This window comes from Microtus pennsylvanicus, chromosome 5 (genome assembly GCF_037038515.1).
Source record: "Microtus pennsylvanicus isolate mMicPen1 chromosome 5, mMicPen1.hap1, whole genome shotgun sequence".
NCBI lineage: Eukaryota > Metazoa > Chordata > Mammalia > Rodentia > Cricetidae > Microtus > Microtus pennsylvanicus.
This window is the reverse complement of record NC_134583.1, coordinates 76,506,820-76,520,996: the sequence shown is the minus strand read 5'-3', so window position 1 is coordinate 76,520,996 and position 14,177 is coordinate 76,506,820. Positions and strand designations below refer to the sequence as shown.

Below are 14,177 nucleotides of genomic sequence, written 5' to 3'. Positions count from 1 at the left end.
GTTGTTGTTGCTGCTGCTAATTCCTTCCCTGATATTAGAACCATCTTCTCTAGGCTTCTGATGTGGGCTGATGAGCAGCGGTTATTCGGGTATCCAGCTTCATTTGCTGAGCAACGACTGGGCTCTTGGCCTCTTTGGTGTGAGAATGGCATGACCAGCCACCCTATGCTGCTGCTGAGCCTTCCCTGCCATGGTCGACTGTATTCTTTCTTAAGCTATAATACAAAATAAACCCTTCCTCTTTTAAGTTGCCACTTTCTAAGTACTCATTCAGAGCAGGGAGCGAAGTAATCACATCAACGCCCAAGTCAGAACCTAGTGGAACCAGGAGGCAGAAATTAAGGAGTGAGTGGTGGCTGGTGACAGGAGCTTCTCATTCCCTAAGGTAGACAAGAATGCAGCTCTCCAGGAGACAATGCAACTGGCCTTTACAAGCCCAGGAAATAACAAATGATCATTGATGGGCTCTGGTCAGCATTGGTAAATACAATTCTCAGTTCAAATAATAAAATCGGGACGTCCAGGAAATACCAACCCGTTCAACAAAATAACATAGCGTCTCATGTGTACACATGAGTGTGAAAGTACATGAGCATGTGTGTGCGTGTGTGTGTGTGTGTGTGTGTGTGTGTGTGTGTGTAGGCCAGAGGTCAGAGTCAGGAATTGTCTTCTATTGCCTCTACCTCAGTTTGGTTTTTGAGATAGAATCTCTCACTAAACCTGGAGATCTCCCATTTTGCCTGACTGGCTGGATCCTCGTGGGACTCTCTTCCCAGGGGCTGAGATTATAGGTGTTAATTGTTCCATGCTTTTTACCTGCATGTTGGGGATGGAACTCAGGTCCCAAACATTGCACCACCCACATCATCTCCCCAGCCCTGGTATTGAGTTCCTCAGTAACCATCACAGCGGCCTGCACCAGTCTCTCCTATTTCCCAGCCTCTGCCTTTCCTTGTTCTCTGCAGGGTTAGTGCATACTCCAGCTCACTCAACTCCCCAGATTCCCCAATACTAATGACAATTGTTCTATAATGACAGATATTGTGGTACAAGAGGAAAAAACCCCTCTTATTCTGGTACATGTTATGTTTCCTTTTCACACCCTTCTGCCATAAATTTTGTAGTTTATGCCTTTAGTCTCCTCCTGCGTCTTCTTGATCCATGGTCTTCCTGTGTAGCTCAGGCTCAAGCTTGGGATCCCCTAGCCCCTACCTACCAGGTACCAATACAACAGGCATGTACCAAGTCCAGCCCATTTTCTGTTTCTCTTTTTTGAGACATTTTTACTGATTTATTTATTCTTAATTTTATGTGCTTTGGTGTTTTGCTTGCATGTATGAGGGTGTCAGATTCCCTGGACCGGGAATTTTAGACAGTTGTGAGCTGCCAGGTAGGTGCTGGGCATTGAACCTAGGAAGTGCAGCTAGTGATATTAACTGCTGAGCAATCTCTCCAGCTCCTGACATTTTACAATTCTTTTTTAGACAGTTTTCAGTTTTTCAAGTACTCTAGAGTGTAGAAAACATATACTGATAGGCTCACATGTGGTTCTGACTGCTTGCCAGGGCCCCAAAGAACATGAAGTAAACTTTGGTTTCTCATAAAGGCTGGGTGGAGGTGTTCTGTGACCATGTATGTGACATTAACTGTTCTACTTGTGACATCAGAACACATGAAACTTATTTTAGCAATATTTAATATATGTAAAATACCACTCAATGATTAGTAAATCTAAACTAAATAAATCTAAAAAAATTAATGAAAAACTTAATGTTTGTATTTGTGTACCAGGCCTGCTATAACAGAGCCCTGACTTTTTGCTACATGCTTAGGGCAATAGAAATTCATTTTCTCATAGTACTAGGGACTCAAAGTCCAAGAACAAGGCTTCTTTCTATGAGTGTCTTTACATGGTTGTCCTTCTGTGGATGGTGAGTCCCAGTCTTCTGTTTTGATGAGGATGGCAGGCAGACTGGACTAGCGTCTATCCCAATGATCTCAGTTTGCCTTCGTTGGCATTTGGAAGTCACTGTTTCCTATACACTCACATTCTAAGCTCCCAGGGATGGTTTTCACATACAAATTTTGAGAGGATACAACCTAGCCTATAAGAACACTCATTTTATTTGCAGTGTCTTCTAAAGAGATGGACTATTGTGCAAAGTATCTGCCACAAAAACATGAATTATCTATATCTCTCTCTCTTCTTTCTCTTGTATGCATGTGCACATGTGCATCCACCTGAGCAGAAGCTCAGCCTTCTTGGGCTTAGTGTAGGGGGATGGCCACATAGTCTGAGCAGAAATGGACCAGTGTTGCTGGGAGCTCCAAAAAGTTTCAGATCAAAACTCCAGAATACTCCTGGTCCATCCCAGCCTACAGAGAAGATAATGGCTTCCTAGAGTACACCCTGCTTGCTGATTGTGAAGATGAACCCTGTGTTGCCAGCGAATTACCCTGGTACTTCTCGCCCTATGCTCTCGAGGTTACTTCAGCACCTGCACTGTAGTTTCTTGTGGATGGGTGGCTGGGTTCCTATTTAACATTCTGGTGGAGATGTCACAGGCACTCAGAAATGGCTTTCCAATCTTGTGTCGTTTTATCAATACAACTGGAATGGCAGCTGGGAACGCGGCCCTTCCAAGCTCACTCTGGCTCAAGGTCAGCCAATGGGATACATCACCACGGTCTTCTTTCTGTTTCCACAAAGCAGGGACATCTGAGGACAGTCCTTCTACCAGCTCTCCTTTTTTGTCTATACTATTTTGTCACATGGATTCTTTAATTTTTTTTTTAAATCCAAGCTTTTCAACCTCAGCACTATTGATATTCTGGGATGGATGTTCTCTGTATTGGGGATACCCTGTGCATTATGGGAAGCTCAGCCACACAGGCTCAGATTCAGCCACAAGATTGCTAGTGACACTGGTTCTCATTCATGACAACTGATGCCCTTGCAGATTGCAGGTGGGTACCAGAACTTTTGAGCCCCTTCATGTGATTTTTTTTAAAGATGAACTATTGTTGTATAGAAAAAGTTAGCAGGTTATCTTTTGTTAAAACAAAACAAACAAAAACCAACCAACCAACCAATCGATCAATAAAAAACACTCCTGTCTTCTGTCTTCCATCTCTGAAGGCCAATAGTCCTATTGAAAACAAGTCATTCTCATGGCAGGAAGCACTGCTAAATGCTGGACATCCATTTCTTTGGTCATCTAGCCTCCACTCAGTAAGCACTCAGCAGCCGCTGTTCTGAGCTCTAGGCACGCAGGGAAAACAAGTGAGGTCTGTTACTAGTGGTCATTGCCTCTTTGGTGAGCCACAGAAGAAGCATGACTGTGGACCTCTTAGAGCAAAGGAAAACAAGAAGAGAGAGGGTGGCTTGAGGGTGAGGAAGAGGGGAGATTTAGGCTGAGATAGAAAGGAAAGAGCTCTGGGGTGAGCAATGGATAGCTATTAGGCAGAGCAGGAGTTGGTATATTCCAGACTTCAACAGTGTGACTAGAACATAGGGTAAGGAGGAGGGCAGAAGAGAGGAAAGTAAAGCCAGAGAAACTGCAGGTCACAGGGAGCCTGATTATGGCTACCCATGGAGGCCTGGGCTCCTCGGCCTTGGTGAACCCTTGCTTTCCCTGGACTTCCTGACTTGGCTTTCTACCCGTGCCTCATAGCACCTGGTTCCCCTTCCCCAGCATACAACAAAATCACAGCTTCAGGCTGAGTCCATTGTTTCTCTGTTTCTCTAGCAATTTTCTGATAAACAAAATGTCCTTAGTCAAACAAAGGGACCATGAGTAGAAGCCCAACAGGGAAAGGTTCCCATCTCTACATTCTGATCTACTACAGGGCCAAGCAGAATCTACCTTCTCAGTGGCCTGGACTTTTCTGGGTGTTACGAATGACAGGTGGCAGAGACCCTAGTTGCTCAGAACACTGAGGCAGGAGGATCAAACATTCGAAATCAGCCTGGGAAACTTAGTGAGATGGTATTTTGAAATAGAAAGGTTAACAGAAATAATGGGTATGTTCCTCAGTGGCCAAGCACATGCTTAGCATGTGTGAGGCCCTCAGTCAATTCTCAGTAACACACACATACATCATGCAAAAAAGAAGACACACTATTACTTCAGCTAGAATTCAGAGAGAATCCCAAGCTTATGCTCACAGACTCTACTAAACAGTCACTCTTTATAGGGTTTAGTTCCTGCAAAGGACACCAAAGGGCGGTGTCCTTCTGTGCACTATAGGTACTGCTGTGGATAGAAGTGCATTTCCAGAAAGACGCTTGTATTCCTAAGCCTTGGGAAGAGTCATACAGAAATGGGCATTTTGGACATAGTTCAGTTCTATGGAGCAGGGTGGGCTCCCTGCCCGGCCAGTGCCTGGTGTCCTCATAGGAGAAGGAATGTAGACAGAGATATACTGTGAGCACAGAGAGGACCCAGACAATGGGGTGATGGGTCAGCAAAGCAGCAAGAACCAACAACTGCCCCTCATGCTTGCCATAAGCCAGATGAATACAACATGTAGTCCTGGGAGGCCTTCAGAGAGAGCATGGATTCCAGGCTAAGAGCTCCAGGCATGAAAAGGCAATATGCTTACACTGTTCAAAGGATTCTCTCAAGATAGTCACAGGAAATGAAACACAAGCTTCTTTGGCATTCTGCTGGAATGACGCAGGTCAGCCTTGATGTGACTAAGAAATCCAGTGGAACCCCAGAAGGAGCTTGGGAGTCATCTTGGTTTGATGATTTTTTTTCAAATGTCAGAGTGTGTCTAGTTTTTATATGACTACACATCTAGCCACAAGGACGGTGACAAAGTATACGACGGCTGATTAAAATGATGGCAGCTTTCCCTTAGCAGAAGTCAACTGAACATATCATTTTGCTTAAGCAAATTAATCTACAAATTGCCAAGGTGGAACAAAGCCTGTCTCGTCACAGGGTTAATTTTTCAGTGACAACAAAAAAAAACGTAAGACCCCAAAGGCATACGCCAGCTCCAAGCACACAGATATATCCAAGCCACTCTCCCAAACCTGGTTACCCAATTAAGAGCTATTGAAATGTCGGATGTCTTCAGGCCTTTCTATCCATAGAGGATCTAAAAGAACTATTGATTTTTTTATAAATAAAAAGGTTTCTCATAAGTACAAGCTGGAGGAACATGCATACAATACTTTTGTACACAATATGTAACCCATTTCTGGTTCTGCAAACATCATGCATTAAGAACTGAGCTTCCAGTGCAGTCGGAGGCACAAGTAAGAGACCAAGGGACAGTGTGTGTGTCTTACCTTGCCTTTGTCAAAGTAGTGGATGATTTCTTGGTAGAGCTGCTCTTTCAGCTGTCCTTGTGTTGTCGCCTGGAACCCGTCCCGCTGAGTGAGGTGGGCTGCACACACATCCTCTGACCACTGAGGCAAAAACAAGGAGCGAACAATGATGAGGAAGGGAAATGTTCAATAATATCACTGAGCACGAAGCCAGGCATTGAGCGTGTGTATGAGACAGTAATTCCAGGGACCCAAGGCTGCTGTCATTACACTACCAAGGCCTAGGAACGCTAGGGGTACAACCTGTCTCTGGAGAGACCAAGAAAGACAGATGGGAAGGCAGAGCCAGATGTGCCCAGTAGAAAATCATTGCAAAGCATGGGTTTCCAAGCTTGCAAGCAGCTTCACGGTAGCCAGGGGTGTAATAAGCAGGTGATTGGTGATTGTCTTTAGAGGGCAACTAGAGCTCTTTCTCCTGGGTCAGAAGTCACGAAAACCTTAACAGACAACGAGTGAGGGTCACAGCTCATCCTGAAAGGAACTACATAGGCTAACAAGATCCTTAAGGAGGGAAAGATACTTCTGCACCACTGGCTGCACCACAAGCAGGGATTGTGGAAGAGCTGGTCAGTTTCTGTTTGAATTGAAGTGGTACCAGAGTGGAGGCTAAGACCATTTGACACGTAGACCATGTGAACTCCGTGATAGTAGTTTAACAAACCAACATTGTTGGTATGGGCTTCAGTAACAATGAGCAACAGCCTCCTGAGGTTCTTCCATGTGCCTCTGGGTCAAACATGGGTCAAGAGCCTCACCCACGGGAGCTCTAAGCCAACCAAAGACTGTGATCACACATGGGATATACATCATGGGATATAAGGACCCTGGAGAAGTTTCCATAGACATCTAAGCGTAAAAGGTATGACTTTGCACAGGAATGGGCTTCTTGGGTGGACCTGTGAGGTGCAATGTGACCTTGTATTAAGACAGGACAGTGAGGGTTTTACAAAGAAGCAACTGACTCCCGAGTCAGAGTTTCCAAACAAACGTGCGTGGCAGTGGAGGATGTCCCAGTGAACTCAGTGCTATAGTCAAAACATGGCAGCAGCTGTGGTGGCACTTGGTAGGGGCATGACAGTCAAGGGGAGCAGGGCAAGGAGTGCGGACTTGGGTGATGCTGTGACAGAGGGCAAAGGACCATATGAACTGGCATGGGGAGTGAGGCTCCAGTGACGGCAGTAACATGACAGTGGATGCTTGCTCTCTGGCACACATCCTTTCCACAGCCCTGAGCTGAACACTGTAAGCCTGAAGGGCGCTCGATCCCTAGGACTGCTGGGTAGAGCAGAAAGACCTTTGTATGATCCACAAGATGCTCACAATCGTGGCGGACCTGCAGATCTTATCTGCAGGCAGAAATGAGAAACCTCATAAACTGAGTCACGTCACAGTTGACTGTTTGGGAAGTAGACTTGTGGATGTAAATGTAAGACTCTGGCGATTCTGACGTGTATCTAGCAAGAACCAGAAGGTTCAGGCTTATTTTATTGTTTCAGATCATAATGGCAACATATTGAATAGAGATGGGGAAGTCCCTTGTGCTTCCTACCTAAGTCTGGAAATGAATAAATTTATTGCTAAGCTGAACACTCATGTTTTTAAGCATCCTTATTTTTGATCGAAAACATAGTAAAAAAGAGGACTGCATTTAAGACGCTTTTAGTTAAGAGACACAGCAATACAGACCATGTTGTTTAGTAAAGTTGATTAACTGACATGGATTCACACTGATACCAATAGCAAACATATTTGGAAAAAAAATCTCAAAATGTAATAGCTTAAAAATATGGAGGCAGATCATGTTGCATTTACCACTTAATTGGCAAATTTGGAGCCCAGTGGAAGAGATAATGCAATTGAGCCCATTGATCTAGGAGTGGAACAAGTTATCACACAGTCTGTGACAAACCCATCTGTACTCAATATATCCAAAGATTAAGCAAATGGTATGCTTATGCACAGATATATGTTTTACATTCATTCAGACTTGCAAAGTTTGTGTTCTAAGAGTGTGAGCAGGCTGTCAAGCCATTTTAATTTCCCTGGTGCGAACAACAAGATCTTCACATTTTGCAAAAATACCCAGTTACTGACATTTGGATTTCTAATAAATACAGACACTGGACTTTACAAAAGCAATGACTGCTTCCGGGGGCACTCCCTGAAAGCTCTGTCTTCAAAAATGATATCTCTGGGGAAAGTTTTAGATGACCACAGACAAGAAGGGTCCTTAGGCATCCAGCCTCTAGGATTATGGAGGGGGAGCCAGAGTAAGCCAGCTCTTTGCCTTCTGCCTGCTAGGACTCTGCTCATTTCAGGCAAAGGCAAATGCTATAGATTCGTGTGTGTGTGTGTGTGTGTGTGCGCGCGCGCATGCTCGCATGAATGCAGATTTCCGGATGAGACAGAGGCTGAAAGAGTCTGTCTGAGGTTTATAAAACTATCTCCCTTGACTCCCACGACCCAACAGGCATCCCCTAATGCACATTTAAATGCAATTTTCTCCTGTGGGTTTATCTCTCAGTCTACTTCTGGTGTTTGGTTGGGGGGGGGTAGCCTAGTTCTGGAAACAAGATTACTAAATTAAGCACTCTTATGGTTCTTGTTTATCTGGTGCAGAATTTTCTGATCTTTTTATAAGCATGTCATGAGAAAGATAATCAAAAGACTTGCTGAGACTCTCAAATATAAAACTTGAAGTTGCACAGCAGTTTCTCCATCTAGTCGTCTGTGTACCCACATCTATGCTGCATGCATGCGTCCATCCTTCTCCCATCCATTATCCAGCACCCATACATCCTCATAGCTTCCATCCACCCATCCATCCATCCATCCATCCACCCACCCACCCACCCACCCACCCACCCACCCACCCATCCACCCACCCACCCACCCACCCATCCATCCATCCATCCATCCATCCATCCATCCATCCATCCATCCATCCATCCATCCACCCACCCATCCATCCTTTCATCCATCCCTCCATTCTTCCTTTATCTTTCTCCACTTTCCTCCCCAAATCCACCCATCTACTTACGAATCCACCCACCCATCTGTCCACCCACCCAGCGTAGTTATTTTATAAGGATCTATTCGGCATTATTAACTATTCTGGAACTGGCCATGGACGAGAACACAGATACATCAGCACAAGCAAAAGGCCAATGTCTCAGAGCGAGCTGAGTAACAAAGGAATCACCCAGAGTTGAAGTTCTCATGCTTCTGATCATTAGTGACACTCTTTAGAGACGGAGACAGCCAACACAGAGACTCTCAGCGTGGCCTGCTCTGCGGGAATATCTGGATATGATCCCTCCCTCTGCCACTGTGAGGAGGAGGATGACTTATCCTTCCTCCCAGCTGCTCTACCGGGGTCATTCCTTTTTATTGATGTTGCCCTCCATCCTTACTCAGTCCCATCGGCACAAGTGAGGAACTGCACAATATCTAACTCACCGTTGCTTCACAGTCCACTGACGGTTTGCAAAACTTGACACCTTGTTAAATCGGCATTCGGTTAGGCCGAATCTGTAATCAGAGCACCTCTTGAATATTTTTTGTTTATATCACTGACTGTAGCCAATACCCATTAAATCTCACGCCGGTGCTCTACTAAAATCTGCCATGGAAAAGGAAAATGTGGAATCAACTCAGAATTTATAAGAAAAGCTGTGTAGACGTGTACTGCGGTTTTTATTACCTTTAGAAGCTTTGCGTGGAGAAGCAAGGTGTAAGCTGCTTCTGTGTAGTTGTCACACTCTTTGTGCAGGTCACAGAGCTTGTATAAGTACCTGGTGATGAAATAAGGCTACATTCTTAAAGAGGCACAGGGTAATTTGTGTTGAGGACTGGGGGTGCTAAATTCGACATTCAACGGTAACTCATGGCTACCCTTTCCTTTTACTGTGTCCATAACTCACAATGCCTTGAAAACTGCTGGTGCAGAAATCACTAAAAGAACTGAGAGGAATAAATATTATAATAATAATAATACACACAAATATACCATACATTTATAAATAACAGTATATGTTGGCATACACATATACAAATATATAATTTTAAGTCATCTTTGTAGGGAAAAATGAAGATACTATATAAAGGCAAGAATTTTATTTCAAGGTTCCTTATTTCTTTCATCTTTCCCAGTTTTATTCCTCAAACATTTGAAATAAGATTAGACAATCTAGACTGTGCATTTCTCTTGAGTCAAAATGCGCGTGCGCACACACACAATCCATAAAGATCCACATCTACAAGATTAAAAAAAAAAGCTGCGATGACAGTGAACGTGATCAAAAGAACGTCGTCTGTGCTGTCGGAGAAAAGGATGCTCCTTACTATAAAGCCAGACACATTTTGGATCAAAGAAGCTGGTTGTTTCCCTAAGTTTACTATATAAGCACGGCATGTTTTAAAGGGAAAAGAAAAGCTGAGAACTAGAAAAACCACACAAGCACACTCTGCACAGCCAGCACACAGCCAAGCTTTCTGTCACGCAGATGTAGGCTAACCTGATTCTCTAAAGTGGTTTGTCGTCTTGCTGCCTAGTGACCACAGAATCTGAAAGGTGACCACAAAATACAGTGGATCACTCTCATAAAGTGTTTTGATCGCCCACAGACACTGGGAGTCAAACCCAGGTCCTCTCCAAGCTCTACCAGTGGGCTACCTCCTCAGTAGATTTTAAAGCCGATAACGAATCAGGTTCAGCCACACAAAACATTTCTCTTTTTGGTGCAATAAAGACATAGACATGTGGGAATAGGGTACTAGTTAAAATAAGAGTAAAATGCAAAATTATAATGTCTACTTTTGGGAAATTTATTTCTCATTTGACCATGTGGCTTACTAGAAAACTTAAAAATTTGCAATACATCTTTTAAATTTTTTTTCCCCAAAGGGCTGTGTTTATTGATCAATAGGCTCAAAAACCTTTTTAAATAACCACGGCTTCCTAGCTGGCTAAATGTTGCCCCTCTTAACCCAAACTTTACATGGGCACAGACATGCTGTATAAGGGCTGAGAGCACAGCTGAGGCTCCACCAGATTTCCTCTCCAAGTCACCAGGATTCTCTACAAATTACTCTTCAAGATACAAACCATTCTTGCACACGATTTGACACACAGTGAGGAGGACATGCACAGAAAGGGTGTGGCCTGCAGCACACACAAGGTGCTGGCTAGCATGGCACATATGTACCTTACTGCAATGTACACAGAGGGTGCCAGCCAGCATAGCACACACATCCCTTATATACATCCCATAGCGATTACAACACACACACACACAGGGTGCTGGCCAGCAGGGCACACATGCTCCTTACACACATCTCATAGTGACTGCGACGCACACAGAGGGTGCCAGACAGCACAGCACACACATCCCTTATATGCATATCACCGTGATTACAGAACACACAGGGTGTGAGCGTTGCACATAGAGAGGGTGCCAGCCAATATGGCAATGCCTACCTTCTATTCATCTCACAGTAGTAATAACGCAGAGGGTGCCACCAGAGTGACTCACACCTACCTTATATACATCTCTTCTCTTTCAATTTCTTTGTAGAAATTCTGAAAAATAAGCCATGGTATTGTTTTCAGAAACTCCATTATGCAACACATAATGGAACACAACAATACAGAGAACAGCAAAGCAAAAATTAAAACAACAACAACTCATCAAAATGGTCCCATATTGTGAATCCACGGTCCAGTTATGATTGGCACATCCAGGGGACCAAACCCAGGCAGAGTAGAGTTCTCAATTCACTGGAGCGCTGAGCACCTCACAATACTCTCGACTTTTCCTTTTGTAATGACCACATCTCAAACACTTTAGACACTTGAGGACTAAATTCATGTCATTTGAAAGTCACCCGTCTTCAGTTTAAACAAGGTTCTGGCTGAAAATGCGACCTTCTAATCAATGTAGTATCATTTAAATAAACAATCCAAAACTGGGGGTAGGGAAGGGCACCGTCACTGACGTCAGCATGCTGGGGTCAGCCTTTGTGAGAGACACAGAAGCATGGGGACATTCTCGTCCTCACATGTTCCAAACCTCTAGCCACATATAGTTAAAGGTAAAGGCAGGTTAGTTACATAACACTGCCACATTGTGACCATTCTACAAGGGGCTACCGTCACGACCCTGAGCAGTGTTGAAGCAGAACCCTTTCCCCATCAACCCATAATGTTGAAAATCCTAGAGAAAATCCATTGTTTTAGAGAGACAGACCTCCCCAAACTATAGTGAGATAAATGAGAAGTCACTTTAAAACAGGAAGGAAGGAAGGAAGGCAATCGTACACAACCGTGGGAGAGAAAAATTGGGTTGTGAATCCCACTAAGAAGGCTATTTCTACACATGACTGAAACACATCCTCTAATCTGATGTTTGGACCAAAGTCATACCTCCACTGAGTATGGAAGTGCGCATGTGTAATGGCGGCACTTAGGAGACGGAGGCAGAAGGATCAAGAGTTTGGGCCAGTGAAGGCTGTAAAGAGAATCTCAGACTAGTCTGGGACACACAATGAATCCTTGTCATACCTGCCCCTATTCTGAGTAACACTTCTTCTTCATGTGAACTATTTTATACACATGAAGTCATGTACAGGGCACTACAAAGGCACAAGAGTCAACACACAGGGCCTGTGGGATGGAAGCCTGACAGCCATTTCTTTTCTGTATTAGTTCTTTTGTTCTTCTTGGGGATTTCATACATGCGTACAATCAAACATGATCATATCCAAAGACTATTTTCCCACTGAACTCTTTCCAAATGCCCCCCTCTTAACTTCATGCCTTTTTATCTTTTTGGATAACACATTAAATCTAATTAATGTTGTCACATATGCATGAGTGAGGAGCCATCTACTGGAGCATGCAAACGAGACTAGTGGCCACATATTCATTCCCTTTCTTGTTATTTCTAAGAACAATTCTCCCAGCTGGGAAGTGGTGGTGCACACCTTTAATCCCAGCACTCAGGAAACAGAGGCAGGTGGAGGCCAGCATGGTCTACAAAGTAAGTTCCAGAACAGTCAGGGCTACACAGAGAAACCCTGCCTCAAAAACAAAACAAACAACACCGACTCTCCCTCCCGCAACAGCTATCATCTAGCAATAACTCCTCAGCAAGGGACGGGGCCTAGAGAGCACCTCTGCATGAAATTTAGCACCTAAGACTGATGCTCACACTCGACAATCAAGTGCCCGGAGGGACTGACAAACATCAGCATTATAAAGGCACATAGTGACTCAATAAGATGATTTAATTTCACAGGTCAAAAAGGACACCATTTCCAAGGCACACTCTCTCTGGGAAGAGAGGATGGGGATATCTAGACAGCGGGAAACAGGATCATTCCTGAAGAACTGGCTTTACCTGGTGCAGCACCTGACACTGGAATGAGCGTCAGTTCCTATGACGCACACAGTAACGAGGATATTTTCAGCTACCAGTCAAAGACCTAGCAGAAGATTCGGAGCGAGCACAGCGCTGCCTTCCCACCTCTCACTCACAAGCATTCAAAAGTTATGATGTCACAGCAGCCTCCTTTGTGCCCCTGTTTTCAATTCCCTCCTCCTATTTTGGTTGCTCAGATTCCTCCTTAGAGTTCTACAATGATCTTATCCTTATCCTGTGACCTTCACTCGCCTCTCAGAGACACCGGCTGCCTTTTATCTTCTGCCCTTGCTTCATGAAGTCTGTTTTCTTTGGACTTCAAAACCCCTTGAGTTGAATATAGAATAAATATATAGCAATATAACATGTCGTATTACATTTAGTTATATATTTCTACATATGAGCTTGGCAATGAATGCTTAGAGATAGGAATTTAAAATTTTTTTTTTACTTTTAATCTGTGTGTGCATTTATATAAGTTTGTACAATAGTGGAATGTGCTCTCAGCTGCTCCGCCATCTCTTCTGCACCTAGAGACAGGGTTCTTATCTGTAATAGTCCAGTTTGCTGGGCCTCCCCCTCACACATTTACATTCCACACGCATGTGCTCAGACAGGGCAGGATCCATCCCATCATCCCTGGGGACGGTGAAGGACTATTGTTTCACTTTTCAGGCAGTGACACATGCTGTTTCCAGGTGAAGAAGTTAATAATGTGAGATCACCTCGGGAGTTCCGGGAGGCTCTCAGCGCGAGCCAGAGCTGACTACAGCAACAGTAGGTGGGCACCGAGGAGCCTCCAAATAAAGGAGGAACACACATCAACGTCAGAAACATCAGAAACACGGCTGCAGGTGTCATTCCAAAAGCCCGTTTTCCAACGGTGGCCGCTGGTGATAAGAAGCCAAGCTCAGCATGACGCCACCTCTCTAGCAGGTTCCATGTCGCCCTGAGCGGAGATCTTGCTTTAAAACACACTGAGGTCTTAGTCATCAAAGTTGGAAGCCTAACGAATCTATTAATACTACTTCCTTCTAGAAGCTAAGCGGTCTCACAGACCCATTTATGGATCACAGTGTGCCTGCAACAATCACATCCAGAGCAGGGAGTGATTTTGAAAAGGTCTCCACATTTTTTCCCACAGGAAAAGGCCAGTCTGTACTTCATGTCATTGTCACGGGCGCCAGGAAGGCTCATCACTTAGGGCAGAGGTAAGAACGCACAAAGATGCTGAAACCAGTTGCTTTCCTATGCCTACAGGCGAAGATGGCCATCTTAGCAGGCAGTCTACATGAACATAAAGAGCCATGTGGACAGATTTCAAGAACAGACATCACACATGTAGAAGCCATGCACAGATCTAGTAACCTATTTAGGTTTCTTTTAACTGTACTTCCTTTTTTTGTTGCTCTTTG

At 44.3% G+C, this 14,177-nt stretch overlaps 1 protein-coding gene across 2 annotated transcripts in view; it reads right to left on the bottom strand.

Moving 5' to 3' along the window:
• The window catches only part of Dock1 (dedicator of cytokinesis 1), a 496,042-nt gene that overhangs the window by 46,799 nt on the left and 435,066 nt on the right, over positions 1-14,177 (bottom strand). For both annotated transcript variants that reach the window (XM_075972578.1, XM_075972577.1), the window contains exons 36-38: positions 10,882-10,922; positions 9,045-9,135; positions 5,303-5,422 (exon numbers count right to left, since the gene is read on the bottom strand). In XM_075972578.1, the coding sequence (XP_075828693.1) occupies positions 5,303-5,422; positions 9,045-9,135; positions 10,882-10,922 (252 nt within the window). The remainder of the gene's footprint in view (positions 1-5,302; positions 5,423-9,044; positions 9,136-10,881; positions 10,923-14,177) is intronic.